General features: G+C 53.5%; 1 protein-coding gene across 2 annotated transcripts in view; it reads left to right on the plus strand.

Moving 5' to 3' along the window:
* PPP2R2C (protein phosphatase 2 regulatory subunit Bgamma) overlaps positions 1–23,638 on the plus strand; it is a 116,520-nt gene extending 92,882 nt beyond the window's left edge. For both annotated transcript variants that reach the window (XM_049886800.1, XM_049886801.1), the window contains exons 6-9: positions 2,856–3,020; positions 14,321–14,490; positions 19,284–19,375; positions 20,725–23,638. In XM_049886800.1, the coding sequence (XP_049742757.1) occupies positions 2,856–3,020; positions 14,321–14,490; positions 19,284–19,375; positions 20,725–21,016 (719 nt within the window). In that variant the 3' untranslated portion in view covers positions 21,017–23,638. The remainder of the gene's footprint in view (positions 1–2,855; positions 3,021–14,320; positions 14,491–19,283; positions 19,376–20,724) is intronic.
* The last annotated feature ends 1,088 nt before the right edge of the window (positions 23,639–24,726 follow it).

Genomic DNA, 24,726 nt, shown 5'->3' on the forward strand with positions numbered 1-24,726 from the left:
GGATACAGCAGATATCTACTCTGGGCTGACCCTTCATCAGCCCTGGTGATACAGCAAACACCTACTGCATGCAGACCCTTCGTCAGCCCTGGGGATACGGCAGGGATCTACTGCGTGCTGACCCCTTCATCAGCCGTGGGGATACAGCAGGTATCTACTGCGTACTGACCCTTCAGCAGTCCTGGGGATACAGCAGACATCTACTGTGTGCTGACCCTTCATCAGCCCTGGGGATACAGCAGGCATCTACTGCGTGCTGACCCTTCAGCAGTCCTGGGGATACAGCAGACATTTACTGTGTGCTGACCCTTCATCAGCCCTGGGGATACAACAGGCATCTACTGCGTGCTGACCCTTCAGCAGTCTTGGGGATACAGCAGGCATCTACTGTGTGCTGACCCTTCATCAGCCCTGGGGATAGAACAGGCACCCACCACGTGCCGACCCTTCATTGGGCCCTGGGGGTACAGCAGCAGTCGAGACAGGCACACCCTGCCCTCACTGGGGAGACAGACAATTAAGCCAATAATGCAATAAACACAATAGATGCTTGCAGAAAACATAAAGCAAGGTAGGGAGGTAGTTAATGGAGAAGGAGCCCTAGTGGTGCAGGGGTTAAGTGCTCAGCTGCTAACTCAGAGGTCAGTGGTTTGAACCCACTCAGTAGCTATGAGGGCGAAAGACTTGGCAATCTGCCCCCATAAAGATGACAGCCCAGACAACACCGTGGGGCAGTTCTGTATCACATGGGGTCATCATAAATCAGAATCGACTTGGTGGCAGACAACACCAACAACAGTCACGGGAGAAGGACTCTCTGTTAAGGTTGCATTTGGACGCAGATCTGATGGACAGAAGATGTGTGGGGGTGTCTGTCCAGCAGAGGGAACAGGACGTGCAAAGGCCCTGCAGTCAGAGCAAGCCAGGCACGCCTTGGATTGGACTCTGCCCTAGGGAGCTTAACCTATGATGTCGGGGACCCTGTCCCCCAACTGAACGCCAGGCCCTTGGACCCATGGCTTCGGGGACAAGGGGCCTGACTGGGTCTGCATCCCCAGAGCCCTCTCTGGCTTCTGCTTGTCTCTAGTTCCACGAGATTTAGTTCCATCGCCCGACCCTTTGATGGGGGCATCCCACAACGGCTGCACCCACGTTCCCGATGCCTCATAGATGGCTGCAAGTCTCCCAACACCACGCTGAGTTCAGGAGGAAACGTAGACCATCTCCAAGCAGCTGAGATTCACAGAGGGCTGTCTGGGCTGGCGTTAGCTGGGAAGTGTGGGGCTGCAGGTTTGCGTTGGTGATACTGCGTCTCAGGCCTCCAGTTCTTTTTCTCTCTTAACCTTTATACCTGTTTCCATTGCTCAGTCTCGTTCCTCATCAACTGGAAACCACCGTTTCCTGGGACCCCACTGGGCTGGGGTGATATGGCTCACTTTTTCTCTCGTTATGTTTTTGTCCTTAATTCCTGGTCACTGAGGTGCTTCCAGGAAGCAGGGCAGAGCATGAACACAAGACCTCTCCTCTGAGGCCTTGTGGACGCGTGTTTGCAGATGTCAGAAAAGGCTTTGTTCTGTTGGAGAAGGAAGTGGCTTGTGGGGTAGGAGGAGAGGGGCACTGGATGGGCCGCGTGGGTGTCTCCCAAATCACAGAGTTCAACAGTGGCAGCAACATCCTCAGTGTATCAGGCCATGCGTGAAGGGAAACCATTCAGTTGGAACAGTTAATCCATTTTACAGATGAGGACACCAAGGCACGGAGAGGTTGGGGAGCTTGTGTGGGGCCACATGGCCAAGAGGGGGCAGGGCTGGGATTCAAACCCCAGGCCTTCTGACCCCACAGCTCCCATGCAAAGGGGGTGCTCCAGTAGAATAGCACATGCAAAGGGCCAGGGGCCTGTGAGTTCAGGGCTGGGAGACAAACCACGGGTGTCGCTTTCCAAGGGGACAGTGCCTTTTAGGCAGGGTGGCTGGTAGGAGCTGAAGCTGGAGTGGTTGGGCAAATCCAGGACCTTGAATGCCACACAGAGGGTTCGGGTTTGTCACTGTGGATGACAGGGGTGAGTGGGGAGGAGCTGGCTGGACCATGGCAATCACTGCTGAGTGACCGGGACACACTGTCACCCTGTCCGTACCCCAGTGCATCGGGCAGGAGTGCTTCCTTTGTAAGCAGCAAGAGCCTTGACCCTAAACCAAAGTAAGAAATGTGCTGGCTCCCATATCCAAACGGTCCAGAGACAATGGCTTCAGGCACAGCTTGATCCAGGATCTCTCTGGCCACATTGTTCTCCATGCTCTCCACCCCCTTGTTGAGTTGCAGGGCTCCCGCCTCTACACACCCAGCCCAGCACTCCTGCACCCCAAGTCCTGGGGCCCCTCTACCTGGCACATCCGACGTCCTGTGCTCACTGCCCTGTGGTCACTGCCTGGAGCAGGAAGGTGTATCTGAGGGTGGGGAGAATCCCATTGCCAGGGTCAGAAGAGGGGAATGGGTGCTGGGGGGCAGCAGACCCCCCCCTCAGCTCTAAACACTGTCCACAGGGTGGTGGGGAGATTTGGAATTGGTCACCTGAGTGTGGACAGCCCAGCCCGACACAGGTACCAGATAGCCTTGCCTTCTGCTTAGCAATGGAGAAGACCCTCAGGTCGCCCCACTGATGGGGGGGTGGCTGTGGGCAGTGGTGGGGGCACAGGTCAGGGCGAGCAGGAGTGGAGGGCACTGAGGGGTGGACAGGTGTGCGGTTCTGGGGTTCTTGCCAAGTGGGGGTGGACAGATCTGTGGGGTGGGCGGGTCTGTAGAGGGCGGCATTGCCTGGGCAGTGAGCACCTGCACCCCAACTCCTTGACGGCGCCCAGACATCGTGGACATCAAGCCGGCCAACATGGAGGACCTCACGGAGGTGATCACGGCGTCCGAGTTCCACCCGCACCACTGCAACCTCTTTGTCTACAGCAGCAGCAAGGGCTCCCTGCGGCTCTGTGACATGCGGGCTGCTGCCCTGTGTGACCAGCATGCCAAGCGTGAGTGGGGGGCCGTGCCGGGCTGGGGGGTGCCGCTGCCCTGTGCAACCAGCATGCCAAACATGAGTTGAGGGGCCATGCTGGGCTGGGGGACAGCTGTACAGGGTTGGGGAGTGTTGCCCTGTGCAACTAGCACAGCAAGCTTGAGTGGGGGCTGTGCTGGGCTGGGGGACAGCTGTCCAGGGTTGGGGGTGTTGCCCTGTGAGACTAGCACACTAAACTTGAGTGGGGGCTGTGCTGGACTGGGGGACAGTTGTCCGGGGCTGAGAGGTGCCACCCGGTGTGACCAGCACACCAAGTGTGAGTGGGCGAGTGGAGGGCTCCATCCTGGGCTGGGAGACTGGGGGGCACAGTTGTCCTGGGCTGGGGCATAGGGGGTTGGGGACTGGCTGGCAGGGGAACCTGGCCTTGCCAGCACCCTGTGCAGCCAGGAACTATCCTGGCCCCAGGGATGGGGCCCTAAGGGTGGGGTTGGGGGCACTAGATCCAGAGGCAAAGGTATTACCTCCTCCAGGAAGCCCTCCTGGATGGGCCCTCAGGCTCTTCTGCCCCCCCACAGCCCCCATATAAGCACTCAGTCATTTAAATACTGCTCAGTCATTTCAAATATTGTTTTAGGAGATCTTTACTGATATGGGGGAAATATTCAGTGAAAAAAAGCAGGTTGATGACAACTGTACCAAAAAGTGAAAACACTGGAAAGACAGGCCAAGAAATTATCTCCAAGTGGAGGGCTGCGAGACAGGGATTGGTCTTTACGAGTTTGCGTGTGTGCATTCCAGTGAAATTGCTGGGTCTGTCGTAATCCCATTTAACTCTCTGAGGAACTACCAGACTGGTTGTGTGTTTATATTTTAATCCATGGGTTTAAACTCTGAATCAGAAACGTGTGTTGGCGGAAGGCTGTACACAGAGACAGAGGCACTCCGTGAATGTGCTGGGGAGCAGCCCACGCTGGCTGGGATGATGTACTCTGCAGGCTGGAGGTCGACCACAGAGCCCCCCACCCCTAGCTTTGTAACCCAGTCTTCTGTTCCCCAGGCGTCTGAGAGCAGCCACCTCGCAGGGTGGCCTATGTTCCCTGAGCCCAGGGCTGCTCCCATAGGATGGAGAAGCAGTGGTGTTAGTTCTCATGGCTTCTGTGAAGATAAGTGAGAAAGAGCTGCAGTCAGGAAACTCACCAGCTCTGTGCCCTTGGGGAAACGTCTTAATCTCTCTATGACTCCGACGAGGCAGAGTCGCGGCCCCCAGAGATGTCCAGGGCTCATCCCCAAAACCTCTGTGCGTGTGACCTCATAGGGCTGATGTGGTCAAGCTAAGGACGTTGAGATCGGAGATGACCCTGGGTTATCCTGCCCAGTGTAACCAGCCACAAGGGTGCTTACAACCCCACATGAGCTGATGCAGCTGGTGTAGCTGAGAGCCGAGCTGTGTGTGAGCCCCGTGAGCCCCCACACACGTAAGCATGAGAAGTAACTTAGTTTTCTATGACTTCACTCTGTCTTTCACTCTCAAAGGGCTGCAGAGGGCATTAACATGGGGCTTTGGGGGTCTGCCTCTCCCAGAGTTGTGTCCAGGTTCCGGAAGGCTGTTTCAGGCCAGGGTGTGGAGGGAGGGACAGCTGGCCTCCGACCACCAGGCTCTGGACTGCGCTGGGTGATGCAGGTGTCAGGACCTGGCTGCCATCCACGGCCCAGGGACCCATCCAGGGGCTTTGTGATGTCGCGTGGCCACGTCTACCTGCCAGTGACCAGGGAACAGAGCCGGAGTTGGTTTCATCTCAGATCTCACATCAGCACTTTGCCTCTGTGTTCATAGGTGAGGTTGTTCTTGTCTCCTCTTGCATGCTCTTTGTCCAGTGCTAATACGATCGTCCTCACCTGCTAAAATGAGCCGGGCAGCATTCTCTGTCTTGTCTTTCTCTGCAACAGTGTGTATCATGTATTGGTCCCTGCAAGTGTTAGTAAGACTCATGTATAAATCTATCGGGTGTCTTTTTGAGGGAGGCAATTGTATTTACAACTGATTCAGTTACTCTTGTGATATTTGGTTTCTATGGGTTTTCTATTTCTCTTTGAGTTGATTTTGTATTTTAAATTTTTATAGAGTTTTTTTTCAATCATCAAACTCAGCAAATATGGCCTTGGTGACAGAAACGATGCTGGAGATAGCATGATAGAATTTTGCAAGACGAACAACTTCATTGCAAATACCTTTTTTCAACTACATGAATTGATGACTATACACGTGGACCTCACCAGATGTAATACACAGGAATCAAATCAAATACATCTGTGAAAAGAGACAATGAAAAAGCTCAATATCATCGGTCAGAACAAGGCCAAGGGCCAGCTGCGGACAGACCATCAATTGCTCATATGCAAGTTCAAGTTGAAACTGAAGAAAATCAGGGCAAGTCCACAAGAGCCAAAATATGACCTTGGGTATATCCCACCTGAATTTAGACACCATCTCAAGAATAGATTTGACACATTGAACACTAGTGACCGAAGACCAGATGAGTTGTGGAATGACATCAAGGACATCATCCATGAAGAAAGCAAGAGGTCACTGAAAATACAGGACAGAAAAAAAAGACCAAGATGGATGTCAGAGGAGACTCTGAAACTTGCTCTTGAGCGTCGAGCAGCTAAAGCAAAAGGAAGAATCAATGAAGTAAAAGAGCTAAACAGAAGATTTCAAAGGGCAGCTTGAGAAGACAAAGTCAAGTATTATAATGAAATGTACAAAGACCTGGAGATGGAAAATCAAAAGGGAAGAAAATGCTCAGCCTTTCCCAAACTGAAAGAACTGAAGAGAAAATTCAAGCCTCGAGTTGCAATAGTGAAGGATTCTATGGGGAAAATATTAAGCAATGCAGGAACCATCAAAAGAAGATGGAAGGAATACACAGAGTCATTATACCAAAAAGAATTAGTCGATGTTCAACCATTTCAAGAGGTAGCATATGATCAGGAACCGATGGTATTGAAGGAAGAAGTCCAAGCTGCTCTGAAGGCATTGGCGAAAAACAAGGCTCCAGGAATTGATGGAATATGAATTGAGATCTTTCAACAAACAGATGCAGCGCTGGAGGTGCTCACTCGTCTATGCCAAGAAATATGGAAGACAGCTTCCTGGCCAACTGACTAGAAAAGACCCATATTTATGCCTATTCCCAAGAAAGGTGATCCAACCAAATGTGGAAATTATAGAACAATATCATTAATATCACATGCAACCAAAATTTTGCTGAAGATCATTCAAAAACGGCTGCAGCAGTATATCGACAGGGAACTGCCAGAAATTCAGGCCGGTTTCAGAAGAGGACATGGAACCCGGGATATCATTGCTGATGTCAGATGGATCCTGGCTGAAAGCAGAGAATACCAGAAGGATGTTTACCTGTGTTTTATTGACTATGCAAAGGCATTCGACTGTGTGGATCATAACAAACTATGGATAACATTACAAAGAAGAATGGGAATTCCAGAACACTTAATTATGCTCATGAGGAACCTTTACATAGATCAAGAGGCAGTTGTTCGGACAGATCAAGGGGACACTGATTGGTTTAAACACAGGAAAGGTGTGCATGAGGGTTGTATTCTTTCACCATACCTATTCAATCTGTGTGCTGAGCAAATAAGCCCAGAAGCTGGCCTATATGAAGAAGAACAGGGCATCAGGATTGGCAGAAGACTCATTAACAACCTGCATTATGCAGATGACACAACCTTGCTTGCTGTAAGTCAAGAGGACTTGAAGCACTTACTAACGAAGATCAGAGACCACAGTATGGATTACACCTCAACATAAAGAAAACAAAAATCCTCACAACTGGACCAATGAGCAACATCATGATAAACAGAAAGAAGATTGAAGTTGTCAAGGATTTCATTTTACTTGGATCCACAATCAACAGCCATGGAAGCAGCAGTCAAGAAATCAAAAGATGCATTGCATTGGGCAAATCTGCTGCAAAGGACCTCTTCAAAGTGTTGAAGAGCAAAGATGTCACCCTGAAGACTAAGGTGTGCCTGACCCAAGCCATGGTATTTTCAATCGCATCATATGCATGTGAAAGCTGGACAGTGAATAAGGAAGACCGAAGAACTGATGCCTTTGAATTGTGGTGCTGGCGAAGAATATTGAATATACCATGAACTTCCAGAAGAATGAACAAATCTGTCTTGGAAGAAATAAAGCCAGAGTGATTGTTGTAAGCAAGGGTGGCAAGACTACGTCTCACGTACCTTGGACATGTTATCAGCAGAGGCCAGTCCCTGGAGAGGACATCATGCTTGGTAAAGCAGAGAGTCAGCAAAAAAGAGGAAGACCCTCAATGAGATGGATTGACACAGTAGCTGCAACAATAAACATAAGCATAAAGACAATTGTGAGGATGGCGCAGGACTGGGCAATGTTTCCTTCTGTTGTGCACAGGGTTGGTATGCGTCGGAACCGACTCGACGGCACCTAACAAGAAACTCAGCATCCTACCTGGACATGTTCTCTGTAATGCCAGTGAAGGAATTCTAGATCACCTGTGAGGTTGTGCCTTTATGGGTATTTTCCCGCTTTCTCGGCTAACTCGCAGTAAGTAGGTGGTGAGAGTTGAAATGACTGTCCTTCTGTGAGCTTTATCCAAGTTGTGTTTGTTCCTGGCTCTTGTGAGAAAATAAGCCATGGCTGACTCCCAGTTAGCAGGTCGCTCTTGTTTTTCATCGAAACATACATGCCTGTTGTTAGAACTGAAGCGAGCGTTTGTTACAGGGACTTGGAGGTCAGAGCCAGCTCCTTCCCCTCTCAGTTCTGCCCCTTTATCTGGGTTGCTCAGAAGGCAGGAGCAGCTGACAGTGATCCCCCTCCCACAGTGGGTGAAGCTGAGGTTTCTGTCCCCAAGTGAGGGGAAGTCTGAATGGCAAGTGGGTGTTTCTTTCTCATGGACAGATGAGGAAGCCTGGGCTCAGGGACAGAGTTGGGGGATGCACCACCCCACCCCAGTCTGTGGCCTCCTGTGTTTCTCTGAAGCAGGAGAAATCCCATCTTTTGTCTGCCATTCACTGTGACAGGGTAGCCATGGAAACACAACTGTCAGGCGTCCTCAAAAAAAGTAGATGGTTATTTCTGCTCTTGACAGCACAATCTTCCAGAGGAGGGTGGGCATGGGGCAGGGGGTTTCTTGGACTCCATGGTGACAACTGGGTAGTGCAAACAGTGGTCACGTTCAACAGCTAATGGAAAGGTTGGAGATTCGAGCCCACCCAGAGGCACCTCAGAAGAAAGTCCTGGCAATCTATTTCCAAAAAATCAACCATTGAAAACCCTATGGAGCACTGTTCTGCTCTAACAAACATGGAGTCACCATGAGTCTGGGTTGACTTGACAGCAACTGGCCAGAGGCTGCCCACGTTCCTTGGCTTGCGGCCCCTCCTCTGTCCTCAAAGTGTACCTCTACGCTTCCGTTGTCCCATCTTCTTCTGCCTTTGACCTTCCTGTCTCCCTCTCAGTAGCACCTTGTGGTTTTACTGGCCCACCCTGGTAATCCAGCATCATCTCCCATCTCCAGCTCCTGTACCTGACCACATCTGCCAGGCCCCCTTTCCATACGAGGTGACACGTGCACAGGTCCAGGGATGAGCCCAGGACACCTCTGAGGTCGTCATTCTGTCTTCACACGGAGGCACAGAGAGATTAAGGTGTTTGCCCAAGGACACACAGCTGGTGAGAGCCTCCTGCCTGCAGCTGTTTGTCACTTAAGGCCTGCTACCTCATACTATGAGAACTGCGGGTGGGCCACATTCATTGCAGGGGCTGTGTGGGGTGGACACCCAGGTCTAGGCCCTGGTAGTGAGTCAGAGCAGCAGGACCAGAGCCAGTGTACCCCGCTGGGGAGGCTGCACATATGGGGCTCCCAAGCAGAGGGATGACTAGTGCAAAGGCCCCACGGCTGTGGCCATAAATGACGGTCAGCTTAAATGAGTGCCTCCTGTGATGCCATACCCTGGATGCCTCGCTCACCTCACCCTATCTGGCCCCCGAGTCCTGGTGGAAAGGGGGCTGGAGCACGGCTGCTGGACAGGAATTTCTGAGGCGGAGCAACAGGCAGGATGGGGCCAATCACAAGGGAGCTTGTCAGCTGCATGTGGGGAGACCCTCGTTCCCGGGGCATTGGGGAGCCACAGAGGGCTTTAGGCAGAGAGTGTTGCTATTGGAGTTGTGTGTGAGCTGGAGAGGAGGTCGGGCCCTGATCTCGGACTCCAGCTCAGCACCCTTTGATATAGAGGGCCTTCAGAGCCTGGGCCCCCAGACGCCTGGGGTCCCTGTCCCCTCCACTCCCACCTGGGCAGAGGACAGGAAGTGGGGGCTTCCCACCCTCCCAAGTGTGTGACAGGGAGCCCGTGAGACAACAGAGAGGAGGAGGACCCCGTGTCAGAGAGCTCACACAAGATCATGAAGAGGAAATAGGGTCAAGATTTCTGCTGTCTCAGAGCCTCACTTTTAGACCATCAGGACAGGAGCTGGGGGCCGACGTGGGATTGCACCCGTTGCCATGACAGGCTCTGGGGTGCATGTCTTTAGACTCTTGGCAGCAGTAACTACTGTGGGATGTCCTTGGTGATTTGACAATTAGCGGGAGACCACCTCACCGCTCATTAACCCAAGGGGGGGTGCAGGTGTGTGTTGGGGAGGGGTTGGTAAGGAACAGCGGATTCTTCTGTCTTTTGAAAAAAATTATTGCATTGATTATCTTAGAAATGTTTGAAAACAAAAATAAGAACTTTTGGTTATAATTCTTCTCAAGCTTATTCCTATCTCTCCCCATGGATATTTTTCGTTTGGGGGACAGGGTTCTGATCCTTGAGTCCTTACAAAACCATCAGAATTGCCTGGTGCAGCCAGAAGGGGACTGCTGGGCCAGCACGTGGTATCCAACCCTGGATTCCAATGTCCCTGTGACCTCTGCCCTTTCTTCCTCCTCAGAGCTAACAGTCACCCTGTGACATGAACTGACCCCCTTGAAGCGTAAGGTCACAGTCAAGGCCCCTGGAAAGGGAAGGGGGGACGTACCATCAGTGAACCGACTGTGCACTTGGGGTCTCCTGGGCCCCATTTGCAGAGCTGAGACCCTTGAGGTGCCAAGAGGCACAGGGCACACACGGTGCAGACTTTTAGTCACCCCCCAGCAGGCCCCTCTTCCCCTAGCCTCACAGAAGGTCTAGTGGTATGAGACTACCTTCTGGTCCTCTGTCTCCTGCCCTCCTTGAAGGAGAGTCAGGCCTCTGGGAGGTGCCCTGTGAATGATGAGGGAGGCGGGGTTCAGGGGGTCCTCTCCTTTAAAGAGGGGCGTGACTTGAGTGCCTGGTATGCTCACATTGCTGCTGGTACCACGTGTGCTGTGAGGGAGGGGGAACGCTAGTCCCTTGCCGCTGAGTGTGGGAAGGCTGGTGGGGGAGAGTAGCCACCCTGCTCATCAGAGGTGGTGGGGCCCTTCCAAGTGCCAAGACGGGGGCCCCCAGATGGCTCTCCTTCCTCCCTGCTGTGATTTTGGGGTCACAGAGGCAGGAAGGTCAGTACAGGAGCCTTTTAGTGCCCTGAGACACTTCTCCATGGTTGGTCGGCAGACGTTGGGTGGACACGTGTTTTTGTTCAAACCAGCCAGCACTCATTGGCTTCTGCCTGGCTGATGGTGGGTTGCAGCTGTTCTGGGACCTTCTTCCCTACATGGGAGGGGCCCTCCGGCCTCCCCCTGCCCTCTGCCCCTTGACTAGACCTCATCCTCACTGCTTGTGGCCCCCACTCCCTGAGAGGGACCCCCTGCCATGGCCTGCATCCTTCTGCCCCATGCTGAGTCCTCTCTCCGTCTGCCTGGCCTCATTTTGTCCCCACCTCAGGATCTTTGCATGGCGTGCTTCTTCTGACTGGGCTGCCCCTCCCAGGCATCTGGATTGCTGTCTCCCCACCTCCTCAGTTTCTGCTCCAATGTCACCCCCCCCAGTGGCCTCTCTGCCAGGATGGCATGCCCCCACCACTGCCCCCCCCCGCCCAGGCACTCATCCCTCCCCAACAGCACAGTGTGTCTCATCCTTTATGTCTGTTTCTGAGGAAGAACACCAGCTCCACAGAACGAGGGGCTTTCCTTTAGCCATGGTGTCATCCCCAGGGCCTCCAGCATGTGAGCACACAGTAGTTGCTCAGTAGGAGTAGGTGAATGAGTGGATAGGTGAATGAAAGATGAGTGAATGAGCAAATGAGTGGATGAATGAATGAGCAAATGAGTGAATAAGTGAATGAATGAGTGGGTGAATGTGTGAATGAACAAATGAGTGAACAGGCAAATGGGTGAGAAAATGAATGAATGATCAAAGGGGCAAAGGAGTGGATAAATGAATGAATGAGCAATTGAGCAAATGAATGAATGAACAAATGAGTGGATGAATTAATGAGCAAAAGGGTGAATGAGCAAATGAACCAGTGGGCAAATGAGCAAATGGATGGTTGAGCAAACGAGTGAGTGGGTAGAAGAGTGAATGGATGAATGAGCAAGTGAATGAGTGAATGATCTAATGGAGGAATGAGTGGATGAATGAATAAGGGACTAAGCGAGTGTATGAGCCCATGTCCCCCACACGTCTGTCAGTTTGTCAGCAGGGTGCAGTATCACTTGCAGACCAGGGCAGACAGCCCGATGCGCTTCTGTTTTACCACCTTCTACCTCTGAGACCGCAAACATGGGCTTATAGTCATCTGTGCTTCAGTTTTCTTGGCTATAAAATGGGAATAAGAATAGTGCCGACCTAATATTTTAATGGGGGATTAAATGGGAAAGTTTACAGAAGGGCTTAGCGCAGCGTTGGGTTCGGAGTAAATGCTCAATGTATGTTGTCCTAGGAAGCTGACCCCTCCTGATAACATGCCCAAAGTATGTGAGACATAGTCTCACCGTCCTAGCTTCTAAGGAGCATTCTGGTTGTGCTTCTTCCAAGACAGATTTGTTCGTTCTTTAGGCAGTCTGTGGTATATTCAATGTTCTTCTCCAGCACCACAATTCAAAGGCATCAATTCTTCTTCCGTCTTCCTTATTCATTGTCCAACTTTCACATGCATAGAGGCGATTGAAAACACCATGGCTTGGGTCAGGAGCACCTTAGTCCTCAAGGTGACATCTTTGCTTCTTAACACTTTAAAGAGACCTCTTGCAGCCGATTTGCATGATGAAATGAGTCTTTTGATTTCCTGACTGCTGCGTCCATGGGTGTTGACTGTGGATCCAAATAAAATGAAATCCTGACAACCTCAGTCATTTCTCCATTTATCATGATGCTGCTTATTGGTCCAGTTGTGAGGATTTTTGTTTTCTTTATGTTGAGGTGTAATCCATACTGAAGGCTGTGGTCTTTGATCTTCATCAGTAAGTGCTTCAAGTCCTCTTCACTTTCAGCAAGGAAGGTTGTGTCTTCTGCATAATGGATGGCTGAATGGATGGATAAATGGATGGAAGGATGAGTGGATAAATGATGAGGGAAGGATGGTAGGATGGATGGATGAAAGGTGGATGGGTGGATGGAGGGGTGGGGGGTGGTTAGGCAAATGGATGGATGATGGATGGATGGATGGTTGGATGATGGATGGATGGATGATGGATGATGGATGGATGATGGATGGATGATGAATGGATGATGGACGGATGATGGACGGATGATGGATGGATGATGGGTGGATGGATGATGGATGATGGATGGATGATGAATGGATGATGGATGGATGATGGATGGATGATGGATGGATGATGGGTGGATGGTTGGATGGATGATGGATGGATGGATGGATGGATGGATGGATGGATGATGGATGGATGGATGGTTGGATGATGGATGGATGGTTGGAGGATGGATGATGGATGGATGGTTGGATGATGGATGATGGATGGATGGTTGGATGATGGATGGATGGATGAATGGATGAGGGAGGGATGGATGGATGGATGATGGAGGGATGGATGGTTGGATGATGGAGGGATGGATGGATGATGGATGGATGGATGGATGGTTGGATGATGGAGGGATGGATGGATGGTTGCATGATGGAGGGATGGATGGATGATGGATGATGGAGGATGGATGGATGGATGGATGGATGATGGATGGATGGTTGGATGATGGAGGGATGGATGGATGAATGGATGGATGATGGATGGATGGATGGATGGTTGGATGATGGATGGATGGTTGGATGATGGATGGATGGATGGTTGGATGATGGATGATGGATGCATGGATGGATGAATGGATGATGGATGGATGATGGATGGATGGATGGGTGGATGGTTGGATGATGGATGGATGGATGGATGAATGGATGAGGGAGGGATGGATGGATGGAAGGTTGGATGATGGATGGATGGATGGATGGATGGATGATGGGTGGATGGATGGATGGATGATGGATGGATGGATGATGGATGGCTGGATGATGTATGTATGGATGGATTGTTGGATGATGGAGGGATGGATGGATGGATGGATGGATAGATGATGGATGGATGGTTGTATGATGGATGATGGATGGATAGATGAGGGAGGGATGGATGGATGGATGGTTGGATGATGGATGGATGGTTGAATGATGGAGGGATGGATGGATGGATGGATGGATGATGGATGGATGGATGATGAATGGATGGATGATGGAAGGATGGATGGATGATGGATGGATGGATGGATGGTTGGATGATGGATGGATGGATGGATGAATGGATGAGGGAGGGATGGATGGATGATGGATGGATGGATGAATGGTTGGATGATGGAGGGATGGATGGTTGGATGATGGATGGATGGTTGGATGATGGATGATGGAGGGATGGATGAATGGATGAGGGAGGGATGGATGGAGGGATGGATGATGGATGGATGGTTGGATGATGGATGGATGGATGGCTGGATGATGGATGATGGATGGATGAATGGATGAGGGAGGGATGGATGGATGATGGATGGATGGATGATGGATGGAAGAATGGATGGATGGATGATGGATGGATGGATGGATGGATGGATGGATGGATGGATGGTTGGATGATGGATGGATGGAAGGATGGATGGATGGATGGATGATGGATGGAAGGATGAATGGATGGGTGGATGATGGATGGATGGATATTTGGATGATGGATGGATGGAAGGATGGATGGATGGATGGTAAATGGATTATGGAAGGATGGATGGTTCGTTGCTCATTGTGGCCCTTTGGATGGGATTACCCCCATGATGGTGGTCACCTCTCTATCCCTGCAGTCTTTGAGGAGCCCGAGGACCCCAGTAACCGTTCCTTCTTCTCGGAGATCATCTCCTCAGTGTCGGACGTGAAGTTCAGCCACAGCGGCCGGTACATGCTCACACGGGACTACCTCACCGTCAAGGTCTGGGACCTGAACATGGAGGCAAGGCCCATTGAGACCTACCAGGTGAGCGTGGCAGCTGAGAAATCTCAGGAGAGGGGCCTCTGCCATTGGGAGATACCCCATGCTGCCCTTTCTGTGCTGAGAATTCCTGGGAAAGGTGTTCATTTGGTTATGTGCCCGTATTATAGGTGATGGCACTGAGGTTCAGGAGAGCAGCTGCCCACCCCAGCCATGTGGCTCAGCTGCTCCCAGGAGCCCTGAGTGGCCCACTCTCTGGCTCCCACCTCAAGGCAGGTGACTAGGCCTGCAGTCCACAGCCCAGGGCCCTCAGTCGAGAGGGAGGGCAAGGTGTGGGGGCAGAGATGACCCTCAGGCTGGGACCAATTTAGGGTGCCTACTGTCTTACCATCACGGAGGGTTAAGCATTGCCCTTCCCCAGGCAGCATCCTAGACAGGCAGATCATGGTGAAGTGAGGGGCACGCTGCATTTCTGAATCCTCCACCTGGCCTCCTGAGGCTGGTCTGTGAGCTCTGGAGGGCAGGCACCATGGCAGATTAGGGTACCCCACCCCCAGAGTGACTTACTGGAAAATCTTAACTCAAAGGCTTGAGCAGGAAAAGGGGTGTTATTGTTCTATTGTGACCCATCCAGATATGTTCAAATGAGGTTAAAATAAAACGGGGGTGTTGGGAGGAAGGTAGGGGCTGCTTTAAAGTTGTCTTCAGCTCTGCCTCTAGTGGGGGCATCCGGGACACTTCCTGGAGGAGGTGACATTTATGTTGGACATAGTAGGATGAATAGGAGTTGGTTGTGCAGAGGTGGTGACAACGCTCCAGGAACCCCACCTAAACCAAGGATGAGGCACACATGACTGACATCTATCACCTCTCTTCCCCGCTGCCCTGCAAAAGGGGCGCCACTGCCCCATCTGGCAGAAAGGGAACCCCCCCAAGAGGTTAGGAGTGCAGGGCAGGGTCAGAGTTAGGAACCTGAGCTCAGAGCTCCATGCCTCCCTGAGCTCCCTGCCATGGTCTGGGATGGGGCATGTCCTGGGAGGCAGAAGGGCCCCATGGGGAAGGGGCACAGAGCTTGGAGGGCAGAGTGCCCTGATCTGACCAGGGACACATGTTCATGTGGAATCCTGGAGGTCAAGTGTCTGCACGACGCTGGCGGGGTCTCCTTGCCCTGCGGCTTCCCCCGCTCCTCACCCCAGACCTGAGTGGACCATGGAGGAGTACCTCCTGGCACTAAACTGTGAGCACCAGATTATTTTGGCCTCCTCTGGCCCCTGGAAACGGCAGAGGCCCGAGATGGAAGCAAGGATGCAGCAATCTCTGCTCAGGCCTCTAGGAAGTGACCATCGCCAACTCATTTAGGCCCCTCAGCCTTCCACGGGCCTGTGGTCAGCGAGGGCCATGGACCCTTGATACATCGGGCCGTGCTCTGTAGGGAGAGGGGCTGTAGCTCTCAGGGATTTTCTGAGCACTCACGATCCCGAAAAAGTGAAAGAATAACTGCTCTGGGGGATGACCCAAAGTCAGGGTGCTTGGCTTCTGGGCTGGCTGACCTATTGATTCTAAAATAATAACAATTACGTAAAATCAGACAGCAGCTAACATTTTTTTGGTTACTTATTATGTGCCAGGACATACGTGTAGCAGGATTGTGCTCGGTTGACTCGAGGTACTTAACAAATAGGGGCTGTTCTTCTCCCCTGACAAGAGGCCTGGAGGAGGGTGGTTCAGGAGTGGCAAGTAGCTCCATGACCTCCTCAATGTCCCAGGCTCCTTCTGGGATCCAGCCCCCCATCATCTAGGTGTTGGTTTTCCACCTCCACATGTGATGCCTCAGGGTCTCAAAATGGCTGCCATACCTCCAGACACTGCACCTACATTCCAGGCAGGAAGTAGGAGGAAACAAGAAAAGCTACACCAGCTGAGTCTATTGCACATTTTATCAGGATAGCAAGGGCAATTCCTAGGATCCTCCTTAGAAGACTTCTTACAACTCTTTGGCTAGAGTGGGTCCATGACCTGCCACCATGGGAAAACTAGTAATTTGCTTTCTGTCCTCTGCAGTTGAGGAGGACAAAAGAGAAGGGGGTGGGGACAGGTTTGAATGAGCCGGCCCTCAGCTTGCACCAGACTGAGCCATGTCTAAGCCTCCCATCTGTCCTGGGAGTTGGGCTGGTGCTCTCCCACCCCATTTTATTTGAAGGAGAGTGAATTAAAGGACACGGTGACCTTGGCTGGAACCCAAGATCCTCATTACCCTGCCACCAGATGGCGGAGAGAGAACAGCATGTCTGGACCGGTGCATGAGTAAGGCCGCAATGACTGAGGACACAGCAGTGCAGACAGGAGTTACCCATGAGCTCCTGGAAACCTGCTCCATGGCCAGAGATGAGGCTCACGCCCTGGACCCTGCCCCTGTAGTCACACACTGCCCGGCACAGGGCTGGACCCTGGGCTCAGAGGGGAGGACATGTGGCCTCACCCTTAAGGGCCCCAGGAGATACAAACACAGTGACTGTCAATATCATTTGACTGGGGGCCAGGAAACCTGGGGGGTGGGGGCCAGGGGACCCAGGAGTGGGGCCCAGGGACCCAGGGCTAGGGGCCAGGAGATCTAGGGCTGGGAGGCCAGGAAACCTGAGGGTTGGGGGCCAGGAAACTGGGGGGGTGGGGGCCAGGGGGACCCAGGGGCGGGGGCCAGAGATCCAGGGGTGGGAGGCCAGGAAACCTGGGAGGTGGGGGGCTAGGGGACCCAGGGGTGGAGGTCAGGGAACCTAGGGGAGGGGGGCCAGGAGATCCTGGGGTGAGGGGTCAGGAAACCTGGGGAGTGGGGGCAAAAGCCCAGGGGTGGGGGTCAGGAGATGCAGGGGTGGGGGGCCAGGAAACCTGGGGGGTGGGAACCAGGGCCCCAGGGGTGAGGGCCAGGAGACCCAGGGGTAGGGGGCCAGGAAACCTGGGGGGTGGGGGCCAGGAGACCCAGAGGTGAGGGGCCAGAAAACCTGGGGGGTGGGGGCCAGGGGACCCGGGCGTGGGGGCTAGGAAACCTGGAGGGTGGGGGGCCAGGAGATCCAGGGGTGAGGGGTCAGGAAACCTAGGGGATGGGGGTCAGGGGGCCCAGGGGTGGGGGCCAGGAGATCCAGGGGTGGGGGGCCAGGAAACCTGGGAGGTAGGGGCCAGGAGACCCAGGGGTGGGGGGCCAGGAAACCTGGGGGGGTGAGGGCTAGGGGGCCAGGGGTGGGAAGCCAGGAAACCTGGGAGGTAGGGGCCAGGAGACCCAGGGGTGGGGGGCCAGGAAACCTGGGGGGGTGAGGGCTAGGGGGCCAGGAGTGGGAAGCCAGGAAACCTGGGAGGTGGGGGGCTAGGGGAGCCAGGGGTGGAGCTCAGGGGACCCAGGGGTGGGGGTCAGGTGATCCAGGGGTGAGGGGTCAGGAAACCTGGGAGGTGGGGGCCAGGAGACCCAGTGGTGGGAAGGCCAGGGAACCCACAGGTGAGGGGACAAGGGAATCTGGGAATTGGAGACCCAGGTGGGGGGTGGGGGGCCAGGGAAACCATGGGTGAGGGTCAGGGACCCAGGGGTGGGGGATCCAGGAGACACGCAGGGGTCCCTGAAGGAGTGAGTGTAGGGGGAGGAGAAGGGAGCTGAGGCTACCAACAGGCAGTCACTGAGGCTGGCTACAAATCTAAGGAGGGTTGAAGACAACCAGGGACCACACAGTGACTGCAGAGGGGCCTGCGGCCAGGAGATTCCTGGGCGGGCAGTCATGGGGGTCCCCGACATGGAGGAGGCATCCAGCCATGACCTGAAGAGGGGGAAGGGGTTGGGGGAAGCCTGGGATGGAAATACCAGGTAGAGGTGACTGAGAGAGGGCGGAGAAGGCTCCCCCAGGCAGTCCCGGGGGGCTGCCTGAGGGAGGGGCCTCCTGGTGAATAGGAGGTTTCCAGGCAGAAAAAGGTAGAAGCTTCGGAAACAAATGAACTAGAACATGCCTTTCCTTCACTTGGAGGTGTGACCAGCTCGGCCTCCCTGAGGCTGCTGACCTCCTCTCCCCCACCCCCAGGCCCCCGCCCACACATGCCCCTGGTCTGGGCCCTGTCATTGCCCACGAGGAGTGGAAGGACAGTGGGGACAAATCCATGCAGTGCTACGGTTTTTCCTGTAATCCCGACACACCCTCCATGGGGGGGTCCTTCTCCAGATGGACCCCAGTGCACACCAGTCAGGGAACCCCCCGGGTCTCACAGCAAGCCAGTGGCAGAGCAGGTGGCGGGGGCTGAGACCAGGCTCTGTGTACCCCGATTGCTGCCCCATCCCCTGCCTGAGAGGGTAAGTCCCTGCCCCCTGGACTGTGCGGTCCTGGCCAGGCCCCCCAGGATGGAGCTTGTGTACAGGCTGTAATATGTGGATGTAGCCAGGGTGTGTGGTCTCTCCTGTGGTGTCAGGTGACCCTGGCGGCAGTCCCTGCTCTGCCACTGGTGGGCTGTAACCTTGGACCAGTTGCTGCCCTCTCTGAGCCCGCTGCCTCCCCCATAGAGAGGCCCCCTTACCGTTACTGTCATGTTGATGGTCACCCTCAAAGGGCAGGGCTGCTCAGCAGTCACTGTGTTTAGTCCCTGAGCCCCTGCTGGGCCCTCATTCCCCCCTCCCCCAGGGGGCAGAGCCCAGAGGTGCTGGCGGTTCGAGGTCACGTGGCTGGGGACGGAGCCAGGACTGGACTAGGCTGTTCCCTGCTGCTGATCCTCTCAGGCCATAGCTCTGGACAGTCTCATGCCGGGGTGGGGGGCTTCAGGAGCGGGCCAGGCAGGGTGCTGTGGACACCCCGTCACTCAGCGCCCTCCGCCAGGTCCACGACTACCTTCGCAGCAAGCTCTGCTCCCTGTACGAGAACGACTGCATCTTCGACAAGTTCGAGTGTGCCTGGAATGGGAGCGACAGGTAAGCTCACCCGCGGACCCTGCCACCTTGTGCAGGGGACTTCTGCCCCCACAGCCTCACTGGGGTGGAGCTCATGCAGGGGTACTCGAACAAGCCCCCTCTCTTGCAGCAGGCCCCAGCCTTAAGGCCTCAAGTTCAAGGTGCAGGAAGCGAAAGTTTGTCCCGATTCTGTAACTGAACCTGACGTCCACTGGAGCCCCTTCCCCTGGGGGGCTGTGGAAACACATTTAGTCAGTCCAGAGCCTCTGGACACATGCCTCTCCCCAGGTTGTCAGGTGAGGGGTCTCCTGGGCCTCCCTGGGGTGGTCGCCATCACCTGCCCACCCATTTGTGCCCTGAAACAGGCCCTCCTCCAGGGTCGAAGTCCACTTCAGGCTCCCTGGGGGGCACGTCACAGCTTTGGGGTCAGTCTGGGATCCCTGCGCCCAGGCGCCCTCACATGCCCCACTGGGACTCCCTGGGCCCCCAGCCTGATGCGGTTCCTGCCCTGCAGCCAGGGGCCCAGGAGGGACGGGAGGACAGGACGCCCATCTGGGCTGTAGTGCAGAGCCCACAGCTGTGACTCTCATCCCCCCACGACCGGGACGTCTTCCTCAGCCTGGAGGCCTCAAACGCTGTCCGTCTGTGCACTCCTCCCAAACACAAACCTCTGGGCTCCCGTCTGCAGGGACTGAGCTTCTGAAATGTAGAAGCCTCATTACTGAAACTTGGAGCTTTGGCTTCTGAGCTCCAAAGCTGAGCAGAATGGTGCCCCTCAACTTTCCAGCATGGCGCCCCTGCCGTCCGATGCCCTGGGCTCATCTGGCCGTGGGGAGAGGACAGAGGCTGGCTGGAGCACAGGGCAGACACACCGGGCCAGGGAAGCCTCTCCAGGCCTGCACTCCCAGGCTCCCCAGATACTTGTGACACGTGAGGGCCTCCCAGGGCCTCAGGGGGACCATTAGACCCAGGAGAGGAAGGGGTGATTCCAAGATCCCACAGTATGTGTGCCAGGGAGTCCCCACAGTGTGTGTGCTGGGGGGGTCCCCAAGGTGTGTGTGCATGTGCTTAGGGGGTCCCCACGGTGCGTGTGTGCTGGGTGTTCCTACGGTGTGTTTATGTCCCGGGGTCCTCACGGTGTGTGCTGGTTTGGGGTGTCCCCCCCCACTGCGACTCTGCCCGCCTTTGCCCCACGCGGCCACGAGGGGTGACAGTGACCAGCCCCCGGGTGGGCTGATGGGGGGTCGGGGGCCCCACCTGAGCCGGCGCTGGGCCCTCACCTGCCCCCTCCAGCAGCCCAGCCCGCCCTGTGGCCCCGGCAGCCCCCCGGGGGGCTCCTCCAGGCCGGCTAACCGTGCCTTTCCCGCCAGCGTCATCATGACGGGCGCCTACAACAACTTCTTCCGCATGTTCGACCGCAACACCAAGCGCGACGTGACGCTGGAGGCCTCCCGGGAGAGCAGCAAGCCGCGCGCGGTGCTCAAGCCGCGGAGGGTGTGCGCGGGCGGCAAGCGGCGGCGCGACGACATCAGCGTGGACAGCCTGGACTTCACCAAGAAGATCCTGCACACCGCGTGGCACCCGGCCGAGAACATCATCGCCATCGCCGCCACCAACAACCTGTACATCTTCCAGGACAAGGTCAACTCCGAGATGCAGTAGGTGGCCTCTCCCTCCCGGCTCCCTGGCCGGAGCCGCCGTCCTGTCTGCCCGAAGAAGGAAAGTGAACGGGCCACGGCCTCGGGGGCCAGGTGGCTCTTGGCCGGGTTGTGGAGTTCAGGTCCTCACACCTGCTGCCTGGGTCGGCACCCATTCCTAGCTTTTCCCTCCAGGGCTGAGGGAGCTGCTCCTCCCTGCACCGCTGGCCCCAGGGCGGGGAGCCGGGATGCAGAAGGTCCCCGGAACCAGCCGCAAGAGTCTGTGGGTGTCCGGAGGATCGCGCCCAGTGAAACGTGAACTCAGGCCGTTTGCAGACGCAAGCCTCTTTGTTAGGTTCTTCTCGTGTCTTCACATGCCCCACGTCCATCCCCGTTTCCAAGAGGTGGGGACGCGGGTCTGCCGGTTTTCGTGCCTGTTGTGTCTGTAATTCAGCCGGCGTCTGTCCTGCACCAGCCCTGTGGGCGGCCCTCCAGGCTCGTGGGTTTCATCGCTAGGACCTGCTCTGTAATTCCTCCCCATTCATTGGGCACCCGGCTCCCCAGAATGGCCCTGGGGGGGGTCTCTCTCATGTCCTTCGTAAACACCTGTGCTCACTGAGTGCCCGGCCCTGTGCTGTGTGCCAGGGGTCAAAGGTGAGTGATTTATACCTGAGGCTCCAAAAGGCTGAAAACCTACCAAGACTGGAGCCAGGAATCCACCCAGGTCTTCACCCAGGGCTCTCCCCAATATACCATGTTGGTGGTGCCCATGAAAGCAGCTTTTAGCCTGGAAGGTTCTGGAAAGGCCTGGAAGGGAACAACTGGATTGAGGAGGTGTGATGATGGTGAGGGTCCCAGAAGAACCCTGACAGGGACTGGAAGATGGCAGAGACCCCCGGTGGCTCCCTGCTCTGTTTGGGAACTTCAGGAGCCAGCCCTCGATAACGGCTCACCTCACCCTGCATCCACATCCATAGCTCCTTTTTCAGATGAACCGAACTGCCTCCAGAAGAAAATTGCATGTTAGGACCATTTTAGAATACATTTTTCTTAAGGACCCAGAGTCTCAGGGGCAGCTTCGTTTGGGAGCGCTGCCTCGTGACAGCAGCGTTTCCACTCTGGCTCCCCAGGGGCGGATTATCCAACAGGCAAGGTAAGCACGGTGCTTACTTTACTTACCAGATCATCTGTAGTGAACAATTTCACATTTTTTCACCAAATCAAAGATTCCACTTCTAGGTATGGCTGGCATCTGCCTCTCTCCGAACCCCACAGCACCTTCTTACAGAATCAAAGTCTCTTTTCAAATTTACAATCCCTGATAGAGGCAGAGGACCCAGTAAGCAAGGTAAGCACGGGCTTATTTGTGCTTATTTACTAATCTGTAGCGAACAATTTTACATGGGTTTCACCACACTGTTCACTACAGGTTAGTAAGCACAAATAAGCCCGTGCTTACCTTGCCTATTGGATAATCCGCCCCTGTGGCGCCCCCTGTTCCCTTCAAACCCACCAGCTCCCGCTCACCACTGTCCTCAGCCACGGACTCACGGCACAACCGCGTGGCTTCACGTTGGATGCAGAAAGCAGGTGCAGACAGAGGTCTGCACAATCCAACCTTTTCTACAAGATGCAACACAACCCAGGAAAGAGACCCAGCAGAGATTCTCTCAGTGGACAACTGTATACTTCTGTGTGTAAAAGCACAAAAGCGCGTGCTCTCACTTCTGGCCATATAACCACACAATGAAATGGGTCCACTGGTTTTTCTTAACATGAATGAAAAGTGTTTGTTTACACATCACTCAAAACCCAGGTGACCTGGACAGTATTGTATGTACATATTGACTCTAATGAAATCTAACAATCAAAGAGTGGGGTACTTCTTTTCTCTTGTAAAGAGGTTCAAGAATGTGCTAAATTGTACAGAAACTTGTTGAAGCCAAAATCCAGCTTTGAGGGCCTTACACAACTACTTGGGTATTTGGCATGATCCACCCCTGTGTGGCTCACATGCAGCCGAGGAGACTGGCGTCTCCAGCTGGAGGCTACTGTCAGATCGTGTATTTAGCATTTACCATCTTCAAAGTCCAGATTTATAGTGTGTTAAAAAAAAAAAAAAAAAAGGTCTTAATACAATTCCTGGTTCCTTACTTCTGTTTTAAGTTTTGGTTAACAAAGAAAAACAAAAAGAAGGAAGGAAAGGAAAGAAAGAGAAAGAAAGAAAGAGGGAGGGAAGAAAAGAAGGAAAGAGGGAAAGAAGGAAAGAAAAGACCTTCTTAGAAAAAAAAAAGTCTTTGGATCCCTGGAAAGTAATGATGTCCAAAGCCAAATGTGTGTCAAGAAAAGACGCTGGGGGCAGGGGGGAGGACTGAACCAGAAGGGCCAGCCCGATAGTCACAAACTTTGCATCCTTTCTGTGTTTAAACTTTCTAGTCTTCTTGCCTGTCCAGGCGTTTGCATAGTCATTGTGAAGTTGTTGGGCTTTTTGTTGTAGTATTCTCTGATGACTGAGCTCTCAGTGGTGTAGGATTCATGCTGGTCTAATAGACAGATCTGAGCATTTTGGACTCTGTAACTCATGGTTGCATTCTATTTTTATTTTTTTGGTGTCTCACAAATTATCCAACTGTTGAATAAAATTATAAATATGTTAATACCAGCTTTTTCCAATAAAATAACAAATGTTACATCTAAAATTAGGCTTGGAAGGCTGTTTGTTTTTAATGAGGTCTCCCCAGGGGGGTGAGTCCCATGAGGAGCAACGTGGCAGGTGAGTAAGCACAGGGTGTCAAAGGGGGAGCCAGGTTCACACTGAAGCGTTGCTGCTCCTGAGGCAAAAACATCCAACCTTTCTAAGCTCTGGTTTCATCACTGAGGAAATGGAGTTAATAATAGGGCCTACCTCATAAATGGGAGTCCTGGTGGTGCAATGGTTAAGCTCTTGGCTGCTAACTGAAAGGTCAGTGGTTTGAACCCACCAGTGGCCTTGGGAGAAAAGACCTGGCAATCTTCTCCTCTAAAGATCGTAGCCTAAGAAAGCCTACGGGGCAGTTCTGCCGTATCACATGGGGCTGCCATGAGTTGAAATCAACTTGACAGCACACAACAACCTCATAAATTCTGTTGCGGGGGGAGGATTAAAACTTATTCTTGTGTGATTGGGATATACGGTTGCCCACCAACATTTTCTGCCTCTCAGTTTCTTTGGGAAGCTGCCTTTCAGCTGACTGTGCATGCTGCCACAAGGTGGGGGTCTTTGTGACTGTTTGAAACTGAAGAAACAGGCTTGTGCTGCAAATTACTATTTCTACAGTGTATTGTATGAGGTGTGTGCATTTTTGGTAGGAAAAACAGAAATTTTGAAAAAATTTTTAGAGACATTTACATCCCAGGGGACTCCAGGGGTAGAATTAGTGGGATATTGTATGTCCCATTGAACTCTAAGGATAGGCTTGTGGGAGGGGGCAGGGGGCAAGAAAAAATTACCCAGACTACCTGCCAAAAACTCAACAACACTCAATGGTTCAGAATGCTTCCATTAATGAAAACACATGGTATCAATAAAAAACTCAAGGCAGAATATAATTGGGACTTGAAAGGGTTAGATTAGATAATGACATAAAGCATAGTGCCTGGCACATAAACACCCAGCAAACGATAGTTTTTGTTTGTTTTTTTAAAGCAGGTGTGTGGCAGCCCATGATTCCAAGCACACCCACACACCAACTCTCG

This window comes from Elephas maximus, chromosome 5 (genome assembly GCF_024166365.1).
Source record: "Elephas maximus indicus isolate mEleMax1 chromosome 5, mEleMax1 primary haplotype, whole genome shotgun sequence".
Lineage (NCBI taxonomy): Eukaryota > Metazoa > Chordata > Mammalia > Proboscidea > Elephantidae > Elephas > Elephas maximus.